The following is a 23,849-nucleotide window of genomic DNA, read 5'->3' on the forward strand; positions in this document are numbered from 1 at the left end:
TTCAAATTTTTTTGTGCAGCCATTGGCAATTTGATGCTATAAATTTTGTCATTTTTCTGATTATTTTATGAAATGACTTTGATATAGGTTCTTATACGTATATATGTATGTATATCGATGTAATTCTTAAAAGATACAGAATTAGAATCACTAGAAACTGTTATCTCTAAAATCATTTTTTATTCATAACTTCATTTCTCAACCCCAGAATAAGTTGATTTTTCACAGATCCACCGATGATCACCGCAGTTGGACCAGATCGATTGACAACTGCATTGTTGTACTCTGGTGCGTCATTCGAATGTCAAGCAGATGCGATGCCACCGGCTGAGTACAGGTGATTTAAATTAATTACTTGATTTTTTCATCTTTTTTATATTCTATATATTTATGCGCGCATCGATAATGTAATTTAATTATCTGAATGCATCGTAAATTTTTTATATTAAGGATATTATTTGAAGTAATATGTTTGCTATTAACACATCGAATTATGATATTTATTTTATATTATAGGAATATGCAGATATAATATATTTTGTGTTATATTAATTGTTATGCAGAAAATTTTCAACAATCTTGATTTGCTTTTTTCATTAGAAATTCACAACTTATAACTTTGACGTTTTTCACTTCTTATTTTTCTGTAGAGACTTTATAAATTTCTTTCTTACATTTCTTCATATCTTTTTGTTATCACATATTTCTATCGGTAAATGGCAAATTCAGATCTCAGACTACCTTTAATCTGCAAATTTCTCCGTGCGGTCGCGCGTGTGTAGATGGGCGCAGATTTTCACGGACGGCCGAATGCCATTGGAATGCGGAACAGGTCAACGATTGATCCTGACGAACGTGACGTACGAGCAACAGGGTCAATATATATGTCTCGCCTCCAACAAGATCAATGGCAACATCAGGGAAGTTAAAAGCGACCCTGTGTCCCTGCAAGTGGTTGGCGCTCCACGGGTAAGATGACGCGGAATGCTTTTTTTTGAGATAGTTTTGCTGCAAATCAGAATTACTGGGAGAGGAATCGACGTTGACGAATAACCGTTTTCGGTGGATCTCGCGAAAAAATATCGCTTCATTACTTTGCAGAATCATCGAATATCTCTTGCGTGTGCGGGGGCTGGGACAGGATACATACCGCGAATACATATCTTTCCTTTCTGTCGTTCAATTTTGAAAATTTGCCGGATGCAATATCGAAGAGAATTAATAGGATGTAGTTTGCATAACGAAACAGAAACGTTGTGCTTGTGCATTAATCCCATTTTGCTTCATTATCTCGTGTAAAGAGAAACAATATACCGAGATAAATTTAGATTGCGTTAACGGCAATAATTTCGCGCTAAAAAAAGATTGAAAAATAACTGATCATTTAAAGAGATAAGTAAATTTGTAAGTGAATTAAGTAAATTAAAATTTTTCCATTATATGATATTTTTATGTATATACATTATTCTTATCATAATTCAAAGTTAATACATTCTACAATATCGTTTATTATTGCAATTTTAATTCTATGCATCGATTTCTAATAATTACGGTAAAATTTTTGGCAATATACATACTAGTATATAAGTATATCAAGTGTACATATACATGTGACATCAAACATAAATTTTTAATGACGGTATGCTTTGTAGTTTTTTGTCATCAACAATAAGCCGCCATCAAGTTTTATTGTGCATTGTACATGATATTAAAAATCGATACCTTCGTTAATTGTAACAAGCCATATTGTTTCTCTCAAAAGAATGCCTCTATATGTTACGTAGACGCAAACTTGTTTTTGTTCTACTTGAATGTATGAAAATAACTGTAATAACGATTAATTGGGAAAGGTTCACTTGAATGCGTTTGCGTATAACAATTATATAAATACGGGCATAATCGTTGTAACAAGTTTTTAAATAAATTTCCACTGTGCTTAATTCGTCAAAGCATATTCGGCATTAATCGATTTTTTATCTATGTTCGAGGTAAACGTTGCAATATTGTAAATAAAATGTCTAAATACTATAACAGTAATGCATGTGGGCAAAGATTGAGTTATATGTTGCAATTATTGTGATATTATAGTGTTTCGCGATTCAACTCTGTTCAGTAGCTAACAGTTAATTACTCGATTAATAACGCCGATAACGGAAGTGAAAAAAACCTTGATATATTGCGATATTTTTCCTTTTTTCTCTTTATTCAATTTGCCTATCGGCATATCGCACGCGACTTAATGCAGGTCACTGGCTACGCAAAGGTTTGATTTCCGTTTCATTTAATACGAAGCTGTTTCATCTGTTCAGCAATGCTATTAATGTCGATATCTCGTCCAAATTGATTTTGGCGTTGCGCATATATACGATTTGTGTTATATTACGTATCCACCTCGAGAGTCAAATATCGTGTATTATATATTGAAAGGAATAATCGCGAAATTTTTGTTATACGATTTATTTTATACGCACGGTACTTGAAAATCAACCTGAAACGCGTTGATATACATATAATGCAATCAAATCAATGTTTTAATTATGTACGTAAATGCGACATATTTTCGTTGTTATAAATATTGTGAAAATGAATGTATATATATATATATATATATATAGCGCAATAAAATGCGCAAATATATATATATATATATATATATATATATATATGTATATATATATTTGCGCGAGCGCATTTTAATAGACGATTGATGAAACAGAGAATTTTGAAACACAAGCAGAAATGAATTATTTATTTATTTCGACGAATTATCCACAGCAAGAAATGTATCTGCATTGTATAATATTTTTATTTCGCGATAACACGGCACAATATCGCATTGAATTGAGCTATAATGCGCGCATCATAAATCACAGCATTCTTTTCGCGATGGAAAATTGTATTCACAGCGGGATTCTCTGTCTGTGAATGAAATATCATTTCGCTCTCGTATCGAATGTTTAGTTATTCGCACCTAATTTAAGTCGCAATTTTCATCGAGTCGTTACCATTTTTCCCGATAATGTCTCTTTTACGAAGGTTGCGAGATATTGGCGAGATAAAAAGAATTGCATTGTTTCAATTTTCGTCATAAATACTACTCCGCATTATTGATTAATCGTGTATTTAATCGTGTCGACGTATTTAATCGTGTCGACGTATCAAACGTTTATATAAAGTACATTAGGTTTTTTCCGATAATAAGCCGTTATTTATTTTTTACTAACAAATATATCGTATTCCATTAGAGTTTTGATATAATACAAAGGCTAAGATACGTTTTGTTCGCAAAAAGGCACACCGTCGTTTAACAGGGGGCGATTTCGTAGCGTTCACGTTCGTCGTTTGATGAAAGGGATAGGAAGGAAAAGGGAGGGAAGGCCGCAGCAACGAACTTTCCATTCAAAGGATGTTAAACATGTGTCGCAGGTGGTGAAGCCGGCCATCACAGAGAAGTTCGTCGTCGTAACGACGGAGGGTAGCCCGGCCAGATTAGAGATCAGACTGTGCTCCGACCCGAAGCCGCGGCTCGTGGCCTGGGAATGGGGTAGCACCAGACTGCACGCCGGTTAGAGACTGTTTGCCTTAAACTATCGCAAGAAGTATTCGATTTCGTCTTTAGTTTGGTCTTTTTTCTTTCCTTTGTGTCTTCTGTTTAAGGAAATTCGGCATCGAGAGACAATAAGGTAGCGTAGATCATTGGAAAAGCAAAATAATAGGGAGAATCGAACTTCTTTAAAATATATACGTAGCATTTAATTTAGACAATTGGATCAACTTGGTTATATTTTTACTTTTTGTCTTATGGTTGTTTCAACATATTTCATATATTCCCATAGCAGCTTAACATTTTATATATTATCAATTTCTATTATTTGAGTTATTTTTTATAAGAAGATATGTAAAAAGAAGGAATGTTGAAGATATAATTTATTAACCGAAATTGTTTAAAAAAATACATGGAGGAGATTGTCACAAGTTATACCGAATTCACATTAAAGTAAGATTGTAAAAAACTAATCCAGCTTTTATAAAATTAAAAAATAATGACGTTACAAAAGTTATTATATAGCGATAGATACATTCGCATCGTGCTCGAGTAAAAGACATTCGAAACATGAGGTCAATGAATTAATAGGTCGACCAGCGGAAACTTTCTATTAGAGTTTAAGGGAACATTGATCTCCTGGCTACTTTGTTTTACTATTCTACAATAGTGCTCTAGATTGCTCACCACGCGAACTAGCCGCAAACGATAGCCACGCTCTTTATCTTTGTAAACGTCTCGGTAAACACGAACCACACATGGGCAATGTATGTGAAAGAGATACCGCTTTCGAAGCACGTTGTTGGCGTGTAAAATTATTACGACCGCGAGGACGAGCTGACTCGATTTTATTTTATTTCGCTTTGACTTTCATCCCTCGGCCATCACGCAACTTTGCTTCGAATTCTTCGTTATGCGTTTTCGCGAAACGAAACCCCCATCAGCTCGTCTAACGAATCGTTAACGTATAAACTTTACTGCAGTTTTTGTTTCGAATATTACAAACCATGTGTTAATTATTAATGTTTTCTTCTCTTTCTTTTTTTCTTATGCTTTTCGCGAAACTATACTCGCCGTTAAACTTTCCTGCACCTTTGTTGAACCAATGAAAAAAAGCACTTGAGTTTTTCTCTGGGATTGCCCTTTCGTACACATTTTTTCTCTTGTACTTCTTGGTATAATTGGCACTTCACCGTGGGTACCTTATCAACGATCTCTCGCCGTTGCACAGTCGCAATTACTTCCTGGTTAATTGATTATTCGCTCGTAATACGAGCTACGAGATCGTTTCGGTCTTGAGACATCCGTCCAATTTCCGCAAGACCAAATCGATGCACTCTACTCGCGCCGTGAAATTTTTTCCGCCCATCGTTACTCAAGATACCGGTTGATTAATTAATTTCTATTAATATGGTCGTTCGCGCTCGAGTAATTGCCTACACTATCATAAACTGTATATAATATTTAGGAATCTTTATATCTCGTGTATATTTGAAATTATTGTTTATGTTTTATTAATATTATTTATTATCTTTTTCGTATTTTTTAACTGATAATGCTTCATTGATTTGATTTTTATTATTTATTAATTTTCTATCATTTCTTATATGTATTGAGTGTCTATTATTTTGCGAAATTTTATTTCAGTTGTTCGTAGAAACGGAAGAATACAAATTGTCGAGAGATGCATGGATTCGTTCTATTATCGACAGGTGAAGTTCTGGAACCGCGTTATCGCGCGCTTGATCTGGAGCCGCTGGCTTCGGAGGATTGTTACATAGCGATCTTAGAGTTGACAAGTACGGTAAAAGAGGATCAAAGGCTATATCACGTTATCGTGGAGAACGATCGTGGCAGTGACAGACGAGCGCTCATGCTGAAAGTCGATGAGCCCGGCCAGGTAAACGTTACATATGTACATGCGTACATGAACGGACGCACTCATACAAATGTGCACATACAATTGTAATATTTTAATTATAATCTATTTACATAAAAGACGTCTTCAATATCATTTAAAAGATAAATATCTTCTCGTAAACAAATTAATATATAAAAAAATATATGTATTCTTACAAATCTCGTACAATTTTACTAATTTGCATTAACAAAATTCTTATTAAATAAAATTAAAAAGAGGCTGTAAGTTGATATTATTATTACATAATTGTGACATATAATGCACAAATGAATTGTAAAAAATATTTATAATTTTCATAAATCACATACTGTGTGTGTGTTATACGAACGTTCATGCGAAAAGATGTTTTTCAATATCGTCTAAAGGAAAAACTCTTCTTGTAAACAAAATAAAAAATATATATATTTACGTTAATAAAAATCTCGTAGAAATTAATTTCCATTAATAAAATTTTCACAAAGAAATATAAAGAGTAAAATATAAAGAGAATTTGTAAATTTATATTATTATAATTGGTGTATAATTGTATAAATTCTAAAAAAATATTTATAATTTTTTCACATATTATGTGTATGTGTATTACACAAATGTCCGCGTGAAATGTTTCTCGGCGCACATAGAATATTCTTCTCTCCCGCAGATCCCCCTCGTTATCGGCGCGGTAGCTGGATTCACAGTGCTCTCGGTGCTGATAATGGGATTCGTTTGTTTCCTACGTTCGGATAGATGCTGCGTAGCCAGAAACACAGTACCAGCATTGCAGCAAGTGCATTGGTAAGCACGCGATATTGCGCTGTGCGGTGATTTATAGACGAGTAGACGCCGCCGTGGATCACGCGCGATGCTCCAATATTGTGTACATTTGAACAGAGCTGTGCTAGAGTATATCTACGAATTTGCATACGCAGTGATACGAGATTTTAGCAAAAACGTATGTATTTTTCAAACGGACGGGGAAATTTTTCTAGCTCTTTTATATCTCTCGTTTTACTCCAAAAAAAAGAATACTTTAAGAAGAAGAAAAGATTTATAAAAGCATCTTCTCTCTTTTCACACTTTTTTAGATTTTAATAAATTTAAATTTCTTTTCGCACAAGCCAAATGAATCTTATAGAACTTTTTTAAATGAATTATCTGAAAAAACATTTTCTCGCGTGTATCGCGCGGGAGCGTATACAACAAAGTATCTCTAATGAAACGAAACCAGAATAATATATCAGCCGTTTCTATAGTACAAAGGCTTCCAACGCTATGATAGAGGATCCACGTTTGGCAGTGGATACGATGGAACGTACGAGTCAGCAGTTCGTTCCGGAGAAGCGAGCTAATCACGTTCTGAAACCCGTCCCATCGCAGCAATACCAGCAGGAGTGCTATCAGCACGACCAACATCAACAGCAACATTATCAGAGGCATCATCATCATGGACAGCCTCACGGACAATACACATTGCAGGTCAGATAAGTTTTAAATAAGACAGAGAGAAAAAAACGAACTACTCTCGCATAATTAAAATCCGGCGTGCTTCTCGCGTTATTTTTTCCGTCTCTTTTCTTCTCTCTTTCTCTTTCTTTATTTAATTATTTATCACTCTGCTGCCTCTGAATTGCATTTTCGAAAGCAAGTTTCCGACACGATTCCTTTGAATATATTTGAAATTAGTTACTGCGATTTTAGTTGTTGCGATTGTAGAGTTTTGTACGGCAAGCTTTTTTTTAATACTGTACTTTGACTTTTCAATGCAATATTGTATATATTACATATATATTATATATTTTATATTATTATTTTCTGTATTGTTTTACTATACAATTATATTAGAAAAAGCACAATTACGATAGAAGCAAGATTATCGTGTATGAAAATTATATTGAATGTAAATCAAAAAGTGAATTTTTCATCATAAAAAAATTGGTTTTTCAATGGATACGTCATAATTGTTAATATGTTTTGTAACGATATAATGTTCTACCAAATAACTTTACTCTCATAAGTAGTAGAAGATGCATTTTTTTCATCTTTCTATGTAAAGTATTTATATTTATTTATATTTATTTACATTTATATTTGTATTTATACGTCACTTTTTTACGCAAAACTCTACTCGCTCTCGTTAGTGCACAGCGTACATTAATTATATCATAGAATTCGTTTTTCGTTTTTCCCTCGATTTTGCCGTGTCACCGACCAACACGACACTAGTCATTAGTTATTCCGCTTTAAACAATATTCTTTTTCAACTGCTTGCTCACTTTGCACTCGCTCGAAAATAGCCACCTGATCAAAGCACGCGCGTTCAAATTTAATCGATGCATTCGCGAAAACAAAACTGCAAGTGCATGCAACTTGACCTGAATGCGAAACGAACCGTTCGGATTAAGCGCAACGATTTAACTAACATAGTCAACGGATCGATGTTAATGTCTATTTCTGCCGGTTAATTCATCGGATTGTTTGTCGGTGACTATCGTATTAATATTTGAACCATTTGCTTTCGGGGGCTCGTCAAATAAAATGAGAGAAAATATCTAATATTGATGATTTGCTTAAAACGTTGACGCGCCCCGCACGTCCGTATATTCATTCATTAATTGAATCAATGAGCGAGCAATCTTGGCGCAGGAAAAATTCCTTCTACAGGACGAAGAACGGGACACGCTAAATCGGATTAAAAAAGGCAAGGAACGAGGAGCACAAACTTTCCACCTTTTCTCCCGGAAAGATCTTGAAGGTTTTATATATAAATAAAAAAGATTGCGCATTTATTCTTTCTCCCGACATACACGACCAACGTGAAAATGTAAAAATATAGACACACATTATTATATAATTATGTACCAAACGCATTCTACTATGTCGTCCAAAAATTTGTTGGTCCTTTTTGCTGAGGAAATGATGCTAAGAAATGAGGTACATCATTTTCGCTCGCGATTTTACGCGCATAAAAGTTTATTACAATGTTACGATCGTTATATAACGTAACTATGCGATTATATTGGGACGACATTATCTATTAGAGAAGTTTTTAGACGAGTCTACATTAAATTACAATACTTCTGCAGCGACACGCGCTGCTCGCGCAAGTATCGAACGTATCATGTTCTACAATCGCGATAGTCGCTTGAGTGATTTATGCGTTCGGTAGGGTGCATTACGCATGCATTTGGTTGCATCTAGTTCCTGGGTGTCCCTCAACCAATTACCGCTGTGTCCTTGTTTGTAATTTAATTTAGATAGATGTACATAAGTAGAGCGTGTCGATGATAATTCCGCCTATCCCTTCCTGCCGATTAAACGCGTGTCTTCCCATTCATACAGAGCGCACCGTTCCTTATTTTGGTAAAAAAAAAAAATAATCGAATTAAGCTGAATTGAATGGAATTCGCTTCGCTTGAGATTGAAACGCTTAATCTTAAACAGAATTCCTATCGATTCGCCCGAGTTGGCTCATTTTTCGCGCGAATAGCTCATTCCGTGTTATTTTGATTTCGCTTCCCTCTAGAAAGGAGCGTATTCTCTGCAGCCGCGCGTCCTGCGGGATTCAAGAACGTAAGACTGAACTCGGCCGAGATCGCCGAATTTACGCTTTAAGTAGCAGCACTTGATGACGGACGACCGATCGCGCAACGAGAGCATCCAATCCTTTCGAAAACGTACAACAATAGTTGTAATTAATTGTTACGCGAAATTTCACACTGCCGTATCCAATACTGCCCTTGTTAAAAAGGTTAAAATTAAAGGCGCGATTAGAAAATATCAACAAATGGATTTTTTCCTACATACCTATTAATTAATCAGTGAGCAAGCAATCTTGACATAGGAAAAATTCCTTTTATGGAATGAGAAATGGAACATGTTAAGTCGGATTGAAAAGAATTAAAAAACGAGGAATGTGAATTTTTTTTGTCAGAAGGATATCAAAGATTTTATATATAAATAAAATATATTGTATTTGTGTGTTTACGACAACGCGACTTATGTGCAGATATATAATATGTAGATACACGCGTTATATGCTTTAATGTGTAAAATGCAATCTCTATTGGATTGTTCAAAAGTTTATTGCGCTGCGAGATCATCCAGTCGTTTCGAAAAACGTACAATAGTTGTGAGAAAATAATTATATAATTAATTATTACGCGGAATTCATTACTGCCATATCCAATACTGCCCATTTTAAAAAAGAGAAAAATATCGAGCGACTAGCAAATAAATAAATACACTTTTCTCATACATCTATTAATTGATCAATAAGCGAGCAATCTTGGCGCAGGAAAAATTCTTTCTACAGGACGAGAAATAGAATATGTTAAATCCAGATTATGAAAAAATCAAGAAACGTAAAGCGCGAATTTTTATTTCTTCTTGTCGGAAAAACGTCAAAGACTTTATATATAAATAAAATATTGTATTTGTGTGTTTTCGACACACGACCAACGTGCAGATATATAATATAATATGTATAGTATACACGTTATACGCTTTAATGTGTACCAAACGCAATCTCTATTGGATTGTTTAAAAGTTTATTGCGCATCGAAATCATCAAATTGTCTCGAAAACATATAACAATTGTAAGAAGATAGTTGTAATTAATTACACGAAACTCATTACTGCCATACTCAATACTGCCCTCTTTAAAAAAGAAAAAGCTGTAGACGCGATTAGTAAATATCATTATACAAATGCATTTTTTTTTCATTAGTAAATATTATACAAACGCATTTTTTTTATCTGATCGTTGACATCGTGTACTTGAAATGTTAATAAACATTGTAAAAGAACCGTCGGAGACCATATTGAAGAATGTTTGTATGATAGATATTAATTAGTCAAAACTATGCTCATTACGATTTAACGACGACATATATTGCTATCTCATTAAATATATTATAAGTGCATATGTACATACACATATACATATATCCGTTTAGATCATGATCCTGACGTACGAATCGTCGTCCAATCAATGAAAGTTTGATGTTAACAGCGATGTAATCGTCCACCTTCACGTTCGCGACATATATAATGTGCTTTTACATCGCTGTTACAAAGAGTAGTTTAAACAGCTAACAGCTGACAGTGATTTGATTCGCATTTGTATAGTAATCGTATACGCGAATAATTTATCCGTTCGAGAGAGACTCTCGAAAAACGGGGAACCAAACTGTACAGATCGCTTCAGAGTGTGTCGACCAACGAGTGAGCATGCCGGAGTTGCATTTTGTATGTACCCTGCACACTTTACGAGATTATATGTACAGAGAAACCACCCACTGAAACTTTACTTTCATCCTTATCTCAAATACGACGCACGATGTTTGCCGTTACCTCGATCGTCCTAATAAGATTAGCTATATTGTATCTCCTGGTTATTGCCATCGTCATTAATTAAGTCCGAATCGAATACCACCGACTTTGTAATCGGATTAATGATATGGGACACTTTATTGTATGGCGTATAAAAAAAAGAGTAGTTTCGAGGAGTTCTCTTTCGTGTATAAAAAAAAGTTGTCATCATTAAAAAGTGATCATATATATGCGTATGTAATTATTATTTGTCATCGTGTCCAACATACATATATCTCCCAATCCCGATTGCGAAATACGACGAAATTTTTTAAGCATCATGATCCTTTTTTTATACATTTATACGTGAAAAAAATTAATTTTTTATATAATGTTATTAATATATCGTTGACGTCAAATCTCGCATATAAAATTACAATCATAATTATTTATTTGTCATCGTAAAAATTACTTATCGTAATTCTTATAAAAATAAGTATAAATAAATATTTCATTTGCATTTGTATGTATGTGATTTAAAATGTACGTTTTTATTTATTTATTTGATGCTAGATTTACTACCCAACTGTAGTCTGACCTATTTGGCACCTGTGATGTCAGGAGAGTAGAACGACCGACCCTTCTTAAGACAACTTTATGTCCTCGCGTGCCACGTTTCAGACACGTTTAGATTTGCACAGATTGCACCCATGCTAGTTTTTATCCCTGACTGCCAAGTAATAATCTCTGTAGAACATTATGATAGCAATTCGTGCTAGTTCATCCCTCTGCATTCGTATTAAATCCGCATTAACCTTCTATAAAATCCTATATATTAAAAACATGTATAAAATATATATTATATCTGTATACTAATATTTCGTTATTTTCAAATATACAGATTTTATGTAAAATTCATGTTGAAATATATGTATTATCTAATTATTACGCATTTTGATGCTACTAAATGAAGAGTTTATTGCCAAAGTATCCTAAATCCATATTTAAGAAAAAGAAAGATGATCATTCTAAAAACAATCTTATTCATTTTTTAAAAACATGAATAAATTTTTAGAACAATTTAAATTCAGATCATTCTAGAAACAATCTTATTCATTTTTTAAAAACATGAATAAATTTTTAGAACAATTTAAAAATAAATTCTTTACATAAATGGATAAATTCTTTATGAAAGACAAATACCTGTAATTAGTAATAAATATCCGAGATTGAAATTGTTCCATAAAATATAGCAAGTTGATGCAAATTGAAATTTACGAGATACCAAGATATGTTAAGATCCTAAGATGGAAATTGTGCAGGGGGAGCAGCTGTTTCTCAAACCCGATCGCTTAGCAACGTTGAAGCCCTATTACAAGAGTGAAAAGCTGCCGCAGTACACAACCTTCAAGCCGAACAATTGAAGATTTTACTATACTTATTTTGTATACGAGAGAAAAAAGCGAGATATGAAAGAAAGAGCGAATGGAAGACCAATATGAAATCAAATACAAAATTGTAGTTTTACTTTTATCATCCCCAATTATTATGTCATAATATATCTAAGAGAACTGCGTACATATATGCGCATACACACACATGTAGTAATAATTATATTAATATCGATGCGCGATGGTGGTGGCGTGAAAAACGTAAAATGACGGAATTTCTTACTCTCAAAATATACTGCCAATAAATTAATCGAAAGTAAATGATCGATGATCCCAGAACTAATCAAAATAAAAACTACACATATTTATAAAGCTTATAATAATATTATTAATAAAATAATAATTTTCATGAATTACTATTTTTACTGATACCTTAAGAGTAAGAAACTATGAATAGTGCATTATCATCTACAAGCTAAACATGAATAAATTATTAACCGGTAATTATTATACATTTTAAATATGAAAAATAAAATACCACAGTGCAACCGTTCAAAGCTTCTTAACAGCATTGCATCTTTTTGCTAAATTATATTTGCGATCTCACAAATTACATTTAGCTATTCTTTAAAAAATAAGTTTTTTAGTCGTAAAATTTCTTGTGAAACGATTTGCGGCAAAATTGAATTGCCAGTAATTGTAGTAGACACTCGATATCATTGTATTATAAATAAATTTGCAATGATGATAAGAAAAAATCCCCTTCCTATTGTCAGTTTCAGAAATTGAGAATTTCATTATATGATCAAATATATAAATGTATAAATTATTAAATCATTATGTCAAATTTGTTGTATCAAAACAGGTACATAAATTAATTCTGTTTTTGTATTTTGCTATATATCTTTTTAATCATCTTGTATTACAATATTTTAATATTATATTGTTTTATTGCATATGAAATGTTATATTCCGAATGTTTTTTTTTAGTATAATTTATGAAATAAATGTCATTTGATATATCATAATCATATATTACATATCATGTTAAAGTAACATGATTCTTTTCTAAAAATCTGCTTCTGTTTCTGCGAAATATTTATAATTTTTCAAATAACGGAAAAGTTTATGCCAAACTATAATTTTTACTTCGATAAATATGACAGCGTAATAATGAATTATATTTTTAACGTCATTTAATATAGAAAAATTAACAAAATGTTAACATGTAAAATATTATGAAATTATCGATGAATTGAAGAGTAAAATATTGATAAAAGAAAGATTGATTTTTCAAGAAATCGCGTCACATTTTATCTATTTTTTTTAAAAGATGATTAAAATGAAAAAAGAGAGACGTGATGAGTATCTCTAAGATATTTTTATGATTTTTATTGATTTTATTTTAAACTTTATTTTTTTTATGCGCAGAAATAATACGTTTGCAAGAGATTTACGATTTATTTTCTTACCTCATATTTATTCTGCTGTTGAATTACATCCAGTGTCCTGTGTTCAATCGATGAATACAAATTTCCATAATCCGACTGCCAGATCGACGACAAAATCTCAGCAGATTTAAAAATCCGAATGAGGTCACAAGGCGGGAACAATACAGGATAAAATATTGTAATTCTTCTAGATAAGTCCTGATACATCCTGAGAAAAAGATAAAGTTTGTTATAGTATTTCTTATAAAAATATGTTAAAATAGGTCTAAAGAGATATTGAATTGATCAAGGAATTCGTTCATTTCTTTTTCTACATGAAATTAACTACTAACTTTAGCACTAAAATTAACAAAAAAAATGAAATAAGATAATGTAATTTTATTTGATATTTTAACAAGTTCGTTCATATCTCATATATATTGTAATGATTTTCATGCATTATATATTTACTCTGTTTTTATATTACACCAGTTTTTATTGCGTTTTATTGTAAAATTAAATGCAATTATTACGTACCGTTTTATCACTTATCACTGCACATTCAACGTGATGTTATCTCCTTTTCGTAATTACGTTTGCATATAGAAATTTCAAACTTTGAACTCACGAAAATCTCGAGATCCATCGATAACGTCAATTAAAGAATCGCGTGACGTTTTTAATCTCTCGAATCTCGAGTTGGAAATCGAACATTCGACAAGACGATTGGAGTACATTCAAAAATCTTATCCGTCGAGTGCAGTAACTTTTAATCGACCAATCAGGACAAAGATACTTTGCTCCCGCTCTGCCCTGATTGGTCAATTAAAGGTGTTATCCTACCCCGCGTAAAACTTTTGAACGCACCTTCGTTCGAGGGTATCTCCGCAAACTTCATTCATTGCGTCCGCACGTCTCCCACGCCTCGTGTTTCGCGACAGGAGCAGCGGTACGTGTAAATTTTCGAGGTTAGCGTTTACGAATTTACCGAAGGTAAACGTTTTCGAGATTCTAATTTGTTGTATGCTGATGTAATAGCGGTGTAATCATGGCAGTGCGCGTACAATTCGAGAACAATAACGAGATCGGCGTCTTCTCAAAATTGACAAACTCGTATTGCTTGGTAGCAATTGGCGGTTCCGAAAACTTTTACAGGTGAGAGTGACGTCATTCATAACGCAATTATGTGAAATCGTCATTCTTATATATATGTATTTTTTAATTTTAATTTTATTTTATTAATATCATGTATATAAAACATATCCAGACAGAGTTCGTCAATATTAAGTTATACAATTTTGATACATAACCTTAAAACATATAAAATATATATAATTACGCACTATTACGCAAAATGAGATCAATTACAGATATTAAACTTTGTTATAAATGTACTGTAATAGAAAACAATATAATATTAGTTACTGATAACTTGTATCATATATAATTGTCATAATTTTATATTATTGATAAAATTGCAGTGTATTTGAAGCAGAATTAGCAGAGGCAATTCCTGTTATTCATGTAGCAGTAGCTGGATGTCGTATCATAGGTCGACTGTGCGTTGGCAAGTATATTAAAAAATGATATTTATCATCATGTGGATATTAGTACTATCAAAGTATATAGAGAAAATGATTTTTATCAGAATCAAAATTATTATATTGACTACAATGGATATCACATATAATATAGCATAGAAATGGAATATAAATAATTAAATAATATTTAGAAACTTAAAAAAAGTGATTTTTTAGAAATTTTCTATGTAGTTTTTAAAGCATGATCTCTTCAAAATTACTTGGTGTAAATATAATTACTACTTAATTCTTACTTATCCTCATTTCTTTATACATTGTGAAAATGTGCTATAAAAATATAATATTTCTTGAAAATATGTGTCAAACGTTAAAAATTTCTTATATAAATATCTATCTACTTATATGTATATGTATATATACATATTGCTTATAAATACTTATATTGCAGGAAATAAAAATGGATTATTAGTGCCAAATACAACAACAGATACAGAATTGCAACATATTCGAAATTCACTACCAGATAATGTGAAAGTACAAAGAGTAGAAGAAAGGCTATCTGCTCTTGGCAATGTTATAGCATGTAACGATTACGTCGCCTTAGTTCATCCAGATTTGGATAAAGTAAATCTTTGATATTCTTTCTACTATAATTGAATAGAAAACTTTTTGAACTTAAAATAAATATATCTACAATTTTAACTGTATAGGAAACTGAAGAAATTTTAGCTGATACTTTGAATGTGGAAGTATTTAGACAAACTGTTGCAAGTAATGTTCTTGTTGGTTCATATTCCATTTTATCCAATCAAGGTGGTTTGGTGCATCCAAATATGTCAATACAGGAACAAGATGAATTATCCTCTCTTTTACAAGTACCACTCGCGGTAAGATAAACAGGAAAAATTCGTGATTTTTTTTTGTTTTTAACTGAAAATTGCATTTTAGACTGGAACAGTGAACAGAGGCAGTAATGTAATTGCAGCTGGTATGGTGGTAAATGATTGGGCTGCTTTCTGTGGCATGGATACCACTTCAACAGAAATTGCGCGTATTGAGAGCGTTTTTAAGCTTAATGAAGCTAATCCAACTCCTATTACAACAAGTATGCGTGCACCTTTTATAGAAAGGTAAGAGATTCTTCAAAAATAAATATAAAAACCATACAGCTATATATTAACTCTTTATATAACAAAAATTTTTATAATTTTAGTATGTCGGACTTGTAAAAAAAATAACATCTCTAAAAATGAGCATTGGAGATGTTACACTGGATTATACACTGTGTACATAAAACTCGATATTTATGGCTTACACATCTGCACAAAATTATTCTTTCGTCAACATATCTAAGACGAACACTTCTTCGCGATTCCGACATAGAATAAGTGTAATAAGGTTCTCTATTAAAATTTATATATATGAAACATTACGGTCTTTTGTTTCACAATTACCAAGACACTTTGTTATAAATTTATATTATAGTAATTCATTATTAGTCACTATTGATTATATATGTACATTTTTATTAAGAAAAAGAAAAGAAAATAAGGAATAGAAAAAAAAAGAATAAGATGAGCAATGAAAAATCAAATTACTTATATCGCTTTTTTCTTTGTAGAAATAATATGTATAATCTGCACGATTTGTCAATATAAACCTGCTTGCTACTACATAAAGTATTGTACATGAAAATTTAATCTTTATAGCTTATATTTAATACAAACAATTAATATAACTGCATATAAAACAGAAATTATTATATTGAAATATATTTTAATCAATAATATTCTCTTTGTATACAAACGCGTTCGGTGTCAAAAATGTAAATTATTTCTATCCTGTTGGTTTTTACATAGTACATAAATGAACTATGAATAAGGGCATTGTATGTGGACTAGCCTGCTAATAAAATGTATTATAAATCAAATGGGCCAGTCCGTTTTATTAATTTTGATCAATAGGACTAGAGTAGTGGTAGTTGTTCTGCATGTAATAATTCGGTGGCTGCGGCGGAATCTGCACACATAACCAATGTAATGCCTGCTTGATAAGATGCTGGAATGCGAATGTGAGTCATTCCAGTAGTTGTGTTATTAGGTTGTTGCCTTCGGCTCATTGATTCACGCACCATATTTACAACTTGCCCTGTTGCAAAGAATGTTTTATTAAAATTATCATAATTATATGAATATAGAAACAGTATATATGAAAAAAAATATATATATATATATAATATACCAAGAACATTAAGTTTTCGCCACTTCTGATCCATTGTTGCAAGTGATGTTAGATCTGTATTTGCGTTCCAATGTGCTAAAACATCTGTTTTTCGTATTAACAGAATACTGGGACTAACTAATTGATGCCATACGAGCTAAAATCATATTAAATCATACAAAAATAAGATTTTAATCGAATGTCATGGCTAACAACAACTTGTACAATAAATTTATTTGCGTCAATCAGTCGATTATACGAACCTGTTCAGGTAAACATTCCAGAGGATTTGTTAAATATATGCCAGCCTGTCCTACGCCAAATATCATTTGATGATGCCATGCATCTGGTATGTCACAACCTTCTCCACAATGTTGCAAGTTCAATGTTGCAATTGGTGCAGCACCTGAAATATACAAATAAAATATTTGAGATTTATCTTAAATCATATTTATTCTTTATTTCTTTAGAAATAATATATTTAAAAATTTCTTAATTTCTTTTCTAATATTTCTAATTTCTTACCCCTAGAAATCCAATAATGTAACCAATGAGATAATGACACCTTTCTCTCTGGATAAAATGCAAAGAACTTTGTTATAGCTGCGCCATTTGTGGACAGCGATATTCCTCGTGCTATATCTTTATGAGTTGCCCCTGCTAACGATCGACTGACAAGGTACCTCGGTAGCGGCATACCCAGTTCTCTCAATCTTGTATTTACACCTTTTACTAATACTTCCAGGGAAAATGATACATTTAAGGCCAGCTAAAAACAGATACATGCGCGTGATTGAACTATTGTAAAAATTTACATATTTTTTATAATTTCTACATATATTGCAATATGTACCAAAGCATTAATTGCAGATGTAGCACCACAGGCAGAGGTACCAATTTGTGTCACTTGTTTCATTGTAGCTTCTTGCTCATTCCACAACATTACCTTTTCTACTGGTGGTAATCCATCCAAACGTTCATTACACAGTTCGTTTTCCTATATTCATATATTGATTAAAAATTAATAATATGTATATCGTTTAACAATTAAATCTAATATCTATTATTTTTAATAATATATATATTAACCAGATTAGAATCACCACTTTGATTAAATGCTGCTTGCTTATTGAGCATTAGTTTTTTAGCCATCATTCTATGGTAAAGTGTTGAACTAAGATTAACTTTTCTGGCGTTCAAAGTGGAATTGTCCGAGACAGACGTTGACGAAGGCTCGACCCATAATTCAGAATCCGAATCTCTATTATCGCCAGGTGAAATAAGGTCACCACTCGTGTTGTGATAACCATAAGATTCGCGTAACGGACAACCCGTGTTACGATAAAGGGCCGCACTATCCCATCTTCCTGTAAATTGAACATGATGTGTAAAATATATAATAATACAATTATAACTTGTATTGCAGAATAAGATAACAAGAGATCACACCAGTTCCAGTACTAGTACTAGGCATCCATGGAGCAGAATAAGTTGGCTTCGTCGTACTCTGTTCTATTGATGATTGATTATTTGCACATTGCTGGAAATTTGTATGATTAACATTCTGTGTACTTTGTTTTGAAGTCTGTGGTATAGCCAAAAATCCTTGTCTAGATACAACTTTTCCACTACTCAGATCATTTAATACAGGATCTGATTCTATATTATCTAATGCTATGTTCTGTATGTCTTCATTTATAGAGGCCAAATCGCTATCTCCAGTATCCTGTGAAAAAGGAAAAAAACATTATTATCTAATTCAACCTCATATTATAGCATATAACTTGCCTGTTCACAAGAAGGCCCAGGATCAAAATCCATTTCCAGAAAATCCATTTCTGGACTCGATCTACCACTATGATTTTGTCCTTCTGCTTCATGATTTTCTGCATGACCCTGGTGTAATTCTTCCTGTTGATCTAAATGGATCATATCATCGTTTCCTTTATAGGTATAGATACAATAGTCTTCTCCATCAGACATATCCCCTTCGTTCCCAGAACTAGAATCCATTCGTTCCACTTGTTCTCTCTGTGAAGTCTAAAAATATGATAAATTTAAATTCTAAGTATGCGATACAAATACTCAGCTATACAATTCACGATATAAAAACTTACCCTCTGTATTCCACTAGGTCCAGCAACTTCTCTGCTACCATTGATATTAGGTCTTAAAAAACAACAAGTTCCTTGACTTGTTGAACCTATACTACCACCTATATTATTCAGTACACGTTTAGATCCATAGGACTTTGATGTCCAAGAAGAGTCAGCCTCTGGACTAGAATCTGAACTGCAAGAAACTTTAGAAGGGCATTTCTCTATGGCAGATGCATAATCCACATTGTTTTTCATGTCTATGTCATCATTTGGTTTACTTGTTGATAAATTAGGAGGCATTAATGGTGCATTTAATATAGATACACTTGAATGTAACATAGCACTGGTAGTTGTAGTAGAATTAAGAACAGCCGATGAATTATGATTGAGATGCATATTCACGTGAGTGGAAGATAAATTTAAGTGCATTTGAGACTTAGGCAGATTCAATGTGCTTGCATTTGTGACAGTCTTAAGCTTCAATTGACAATTGACAGCATTGGTGTTTGCAGCCTGAGGCTTGATATTAGCGGTGCTTGTAAACATGGAAGATATGTTCACATTTGACATGTCTTGAGAAACATTCTGTTCCAAGGAGTTGGCACAATCAGATATAGGAGCTTGTATGGTTTTTGTTCCATTGGAAAACACGGAGGTCTTGACAGATGGTAACACAAGCTTGATGTCATTGCTGTTGTTGTTCAACTTCAACTCTTCCACAGCAGCTCCATTTTCTAGCTGTACTTTGGACGTCACAGCGCCTTGATCCATGGATTGATTATCATTCTTTAAACCAATTCCATCCATTTTGACCTCCGCTTTACCCTGATTATTTCCATCATTCTCCTCTGAATTCATATTACTCTCGACGATAAGACCAGCGGCAATTGCATTACACAGCATCCTACAAACGAAGACACAATCATAGGAAGATATTCTCAAGGATATTTTTATGACAACGAAGGAAATCTCTTATTCTTCTTATTGATTGTCATAAAATCGCGCTTACCATGTGGCGCGATACAAAATTACCCGCTAAACATCGAGTAACGACGACGATAGAAACTCAATGGTGTTTATTTCGAAATTGCAAAGCTTTGGAAAAAAAATATGTCTCAGCTGCGTGGTTAGGCGGAGATTTACGTCACTTTCTTCCGGCCATAACTAGGCTAAACAGAGGGGAAAAAGCGCATCACTTACGCGAGTTTCGCAAAAGAAAGATGTATTTTCCTTTCTCGGAAAAAAAACACTTCTCCGTCAAGCGAAATTACCGAAACACCTTGCTAACATTCTAACGTCTTGTATTAGTACCGGAAGTCAGCTGATTGTCGGAAACGAGTGTATACGCGAACTTAACTATCGCTCGATTTTTTTTCCTTTTTTTTTCTTTTATCTTTAGTATTCGTTTATTATTTTTTATTATCTTATTCTGTTTTATTTATCGATGTGACTTTCAAAGAGCGATTACTTCGTAAATTCTGTCGTGACTTATCTCGAAGTAGAAGCGTGTCGGACACTTATTCATATCATAATATTTGTCATGTATTTCTCGATATACTCGGTATATTATTAATATCACTCTTCCAGATCGTGATTAAAAATCTGAAGGAATTTATACAAACAAGGTATGGGGCAGAAGAATAAAGTCAAATACATGTATATAGGATAAACGAAGAAACGAATCCAATTGGTTACACCATGTTGTTCCTCCTATTAGCACACGTTTCATAGATATTGTACATACATACATATTTCCGCATTTTGTACTTGCATTTGTAGGTGATTTTATGCAGAGCGATACGAAAAAATAGTAACAAGAAAATTGTGTTCGATCACGATGAGACAGATGACTTCAACACATTCCCTCCCTGTCAAATGTATCGAGGATAATTGACGCCAAATATATTCGACGCTATCGCGTTTCTTGACTTCATGTATTTAGTATGGATAAACACGAAAATTGAGATATAAATTGATGTAGCGAGTTTTTTTGGACGAGTGGTATATCTGGTACCTGGTGAGACGAATCCTTGTGCAGGATGCGCGTCGTTCGGATCAATTCGAGGAACGTGATATTCCTCTTTATAGCGCTTCTGTCAACCTCCGCCGAGGAAACACATACAGGTCATGGTGAGCAAACTTGTCAATTATTATTATATAAAGTGACAACAAACTCTCACATGAATTTTGATAAAATTTAGGCAATATGAATGCAAAAGTTATTAGAGATTTGTCAAATATATTAATGTAGGAGTGTTAAAATATATATTTTTTTGTATACATACATGTATACTAATATTTAATGCGAATTGTTGCAGAGACTCTAAGCGCCTTTACAATAAAAGAAGCTAATGTAAATACTACACCAGCCTACAGTAGCAAAAAGGTGAGGCTTTTCAATTTCTATTGATGTATTGATGATTGTATTGCATGATGATAGTATTGATGATTTGTACAGCGATACAGATACAAATTAGATTGTTAAATTGCAGGAGGAAATAACTGGTTTGTGTGGCCCAAGTGGGATACCTTGTATTGAACTGAGCGGAGAATGTCTAAATTGCATTTTTAATTATAGTTGTGTATATGGTACTGTTTATGATGCACAGTGTTCTGTTATGGAACATGTTGATTGCATAGTATGTAAAATTTGTTTTTAATTGAAGAAGTTTAGAATTATATAACATATTAAGATATAATATATTAAATTATAAATGCTTTATTTCTCTTGATAGGGAAAGAAAATTTTTCAAAAGAAATATATGTGTCGATATTGTTATCAAACTGATCACTGGGAACATCAGTGTCATCAGAAAAATTCCTGTAGCTCAGTAGCATCTCCGCAGCAATATTATAGGTTTGTGCTAATCATATAAGTTCTATTATATTGATTACAATAATATTAACAGATAATATTCTTATTGTAGAACAAATTGTACAGTAAATGATGATGTATTGTGTCTGGGCAGACGAAAGTTTATGAAAAACTTGCCTTGCAATTGGACAGTTGGATATCGATGGTCTACAGCTCTGATATTGAGCATTACTCTTGGAGGATTTGGTGCTGACAGGTGATTTTGCAAAAGAGTACTATCTAAAATATAGATAATCAATTAATTATAATTTATTAATATAATATTTATTAAATGTTACAGGTTTTATTTAGGACACTGGCAAGAAGGTATTGGCAAGCTTTTTAGCTTTGGTGGACTGGGTGTATGGACCTTAATCGATGTAATACTAATTTCTATGAGATATTTAGGTCCTGCTGATGGTTCTTTGTACATTTAAATTGTTAATCAATAAGAAAAGTTTAATTTTAATTTGTTATAATTTGTTGCAATTTTTGTATAAGATAGTTTTTTATAAAGTACAGAAATGTTATATTTGTTGATTTAAAATGAACTATAAGTGATAGAAGTTAAATTGATGTATATGATATTTATAAATGTGAATATAATCCATTTTTATAGTTTTGATATCTCTCTTAGTCTGACTCCCTTCGATCTGTCTAGCATGAATAACCCTATCAGTAACTACGGCCGATATTTACAGTCTTATTTTAAGATCATCTTAAGTTTGAAAATGTTATATGACCATTTCATTAGCCGAATGGAATCTTAAGTAATTTTTTTTTGTTTTTATTTTCTTTCAATATAGAGTTTCTAAATAGAAAATATAATACGTATATAAAATATACATCACATATAATTACATATTACATAATTATAATTTATATATCTATAGTAAATTACAATTAACTTGCAATTACATAAAATACATTATAAAATATATAATTATGTATAACATAAAAATAATTATATTACAAATATATATACAATATAATATTATATATACAATATTATATTATTATATTACAAAATTTAATGTAGGATAAAGGAAATCGACCATTTTAAATGGATGTCCGGGATAGAAATAAAAAAGGAAATAGAATGTTAATAATATATTATATTACTATATTATATTAATATTAATATTAAATAATATATTAATATATTAATATCAAAGAGAAAACTGAGGCCGGTATTCATAGTCCGATCTTATATTTAAGATTGTCTTAAGTCTGGTCCGAAGTTGACTTAAAACCTCATTCAACCAATCAAATGGCTGCGTAGCATTTCAAGCTCGAACTTAAAACGATCTCAAATATAAGATTGGACTATGAATACCGGCCTGAGAGATGTCATAGCCCGCTTTTAGGTGATCCCTGGCAGAGAGAAGACTGAGAGATGTCATGGCCCGCTTTTAGGTGATCCCTGGAAGCGATACTCCCTCTGTGGACATTAAAAACGTGAACATGAACTACAAAACCAATGTCCACGAATATTCTCAGAGGGTAACATATATGATCTCTCTGATAATATAAATAATATAAATAAAAATATAAATAATT

At 32.3% G+C, this 23,849-nt stretch overlaps 4 protein-coding genes and 1 long non-coding RNA gene across 11 annotated transcripts in view; 3 read left to right on the plus strand and 2 right to left on the minus strand.

The window, feature by feature from the left end:
• The window catches only part of LOC145961290 (irregular chiasm C-roughest protein), a 152,502-nt gene extending 140,044 nt beyond the window's left edge, over positions 1 to 12,458 (plus strand). For 2 of the 5 annotated variants that reach the window (XM_083081335.1, XM_083081339.1), the window contains 7 exons: positions 229 to 337; positions 783 to 969; positions 3,427 to 3,565; positions 5,257 to 5,444; positions 6,106 to 6,239; positions 6,698 to 6,920; positions 8,088 to 11,005. In XM_083081335.1, the coding sequence (XP_082937461.1) occupies positions 229 to 337; positions 783 to 969; positions 3,427 to 3,565; positions 5,257 to 5,444; positions 6,106 to 6,239; positions 6,698 to 6,920; positions 8,088 to 8,213 (1,106 nt within the window). In that variant the 3' untranslated portion in view covers positions 8,214 to 11,005. Of the gene's footprint in view, positions 1 to 228; positions 338 to 782; positions 970 to 3,426; positions 3,566 to 5,256; positions 5,445 to 6,105; positions 6,240 to 6,697; positions 6,921 to 8,087; positions 11,006 to 12,076 lie in introns of those variants that run through there. The other 3 variants (XM_083081337.1, XM_083081336.1, XM_083081338.1) reach the window with 3 other exon arrangements.
• On the minus strand, positions 193 to 14,201 carry LOC145961293 (uncharacterized). Its single transcript, XR_014435609.1, has 3 exons — positions 14,113 to 14,201; positions 13,618 to 13,804; positions 193 to 327 (listed from the first exon to the last, which is right to left on the minus strand). It is a non-coding gene; the product is annotated as an uncharacterized LOC145961293 (long non-coding RNA).
• A 268-nt stretch (positions 14,202 to 14,469) lies between these two features.
• Positions 14,470 to 16,543, plus strand: Eif6 (eukaryotic translation initiation factor 6). The gene is made up of 6 exons (XM_083081456.1): positions 14,470 to 14,730; positions 15,057 to 15,142; positions 15,565 to 15,740; positions 15,827 to 16,003; positions 16,065 to 16,246; positions 16,330 to 16,543. Exons 1-6 carry the CDS (start codon positions 14,624 to 14,626, stop codon positions 16,343 to 16,345), a joined length of 744 nt encoding a protein of 247 aa, XP_082937582.1. The 5' UTR covers positions 14,470 to 14,623; the 3' UTR covers positions 16,346 to 16,543.
• Positions 16,287 to 21,058, minus strand: LOC145961351 (uncharacterized). Of its 2 annotated transcripts, none has more exons than XM_083081454.1 (11): positions 20,707 to 21,058; positions 20,445 to 20,604; positions 19,454 to 20,339; positions 19,125 to 19,376; positions 18,786 to 19,062; positions 18,426 to 18,703; positions 18,190 to 18,333; positions 17,862 to 18,105; positions 17,600 to 17,742; positions 17,358 to 17,493; positions 16,287 to 17,264 (listed from the first exon to the last, which is right to left on the minus strand). In XM_083081454.1, the coding sequence occupies exons 3-11, from the start codon at positions 20,336 to 20,338 to the stop codon at positions 17,083 to 17,085; spliced, it is 2,541 nt and encodes an 846-aa protein (XP_082937580.1). In that variant the 5' UTR covers position 20,339; positions 20,445 to 20,604; positions 20,707 to 21,058; the 3' UTR covers positions 16,287 to 17,082. The 2 variants fall into 2 exon arrangements, with proteins under 2 accessions (XP_082937580.1, XP_082937581.1); XM_083081455.1 differs by having other exon boundaries at positions 20,904 to 21,055.
• Positions 20,742 to 22,914, plus strand: Amx (TM2 domain-containing protein 3 almondex). 2 transcript variants are annotated; one of them, XM_083081457.1, is made up of 7 exons: positions 20,742 to 21,060; positions 21,215 to 21,565; positions 21,754 to 21,821; positions 21,928 to 22,074; positions 22,171 to 22,292; positions 22,363 to 22,506; positions 22,591 to 22,914. In XM_083081457.1, exons 2-7 carry the CDS (start codon positions 21,475 to 21,477, stop codon positions 22,724 to 22,726), a joined length of 708 nt encoding a protein of 235 aa, XP_082937583.1. In that variant the 5' UTR covers positions 20,742 to 21,060; positions 21,215 to 21,474; the 3' UTR covers positions 22,727 to 22,914. The 2 variants fall into 2 exon arrangements, with proteins under 2 accessions (XP_082937583.1, XP_082937585.1); XM_083081459.1 differs by lacking the exon at positions 20,742 to 21,060 and having other exon boundaries at positions 21,143 to 21,565.
• The last annotated feature ends 935 nt before the right edge of the window (positions 22,915 to 23,849 follow it).

Source organism: Camponotus vicinus, unplaced genomic scaffold (assembly GCF_025532165.1).
Source record: "Camponotus vicinus isolate PSW18456_S1 unplaced genomic scaffold, iyCamVici1.0 SCAF_11, whole genome shotgun sequence".
Taxonomy (NCBI): Eukaryota; Metazoa; Arthropoda; class Insecta; order Hymenoptera; family Formicidae; genus Camponotus; species Camponotus vicinus.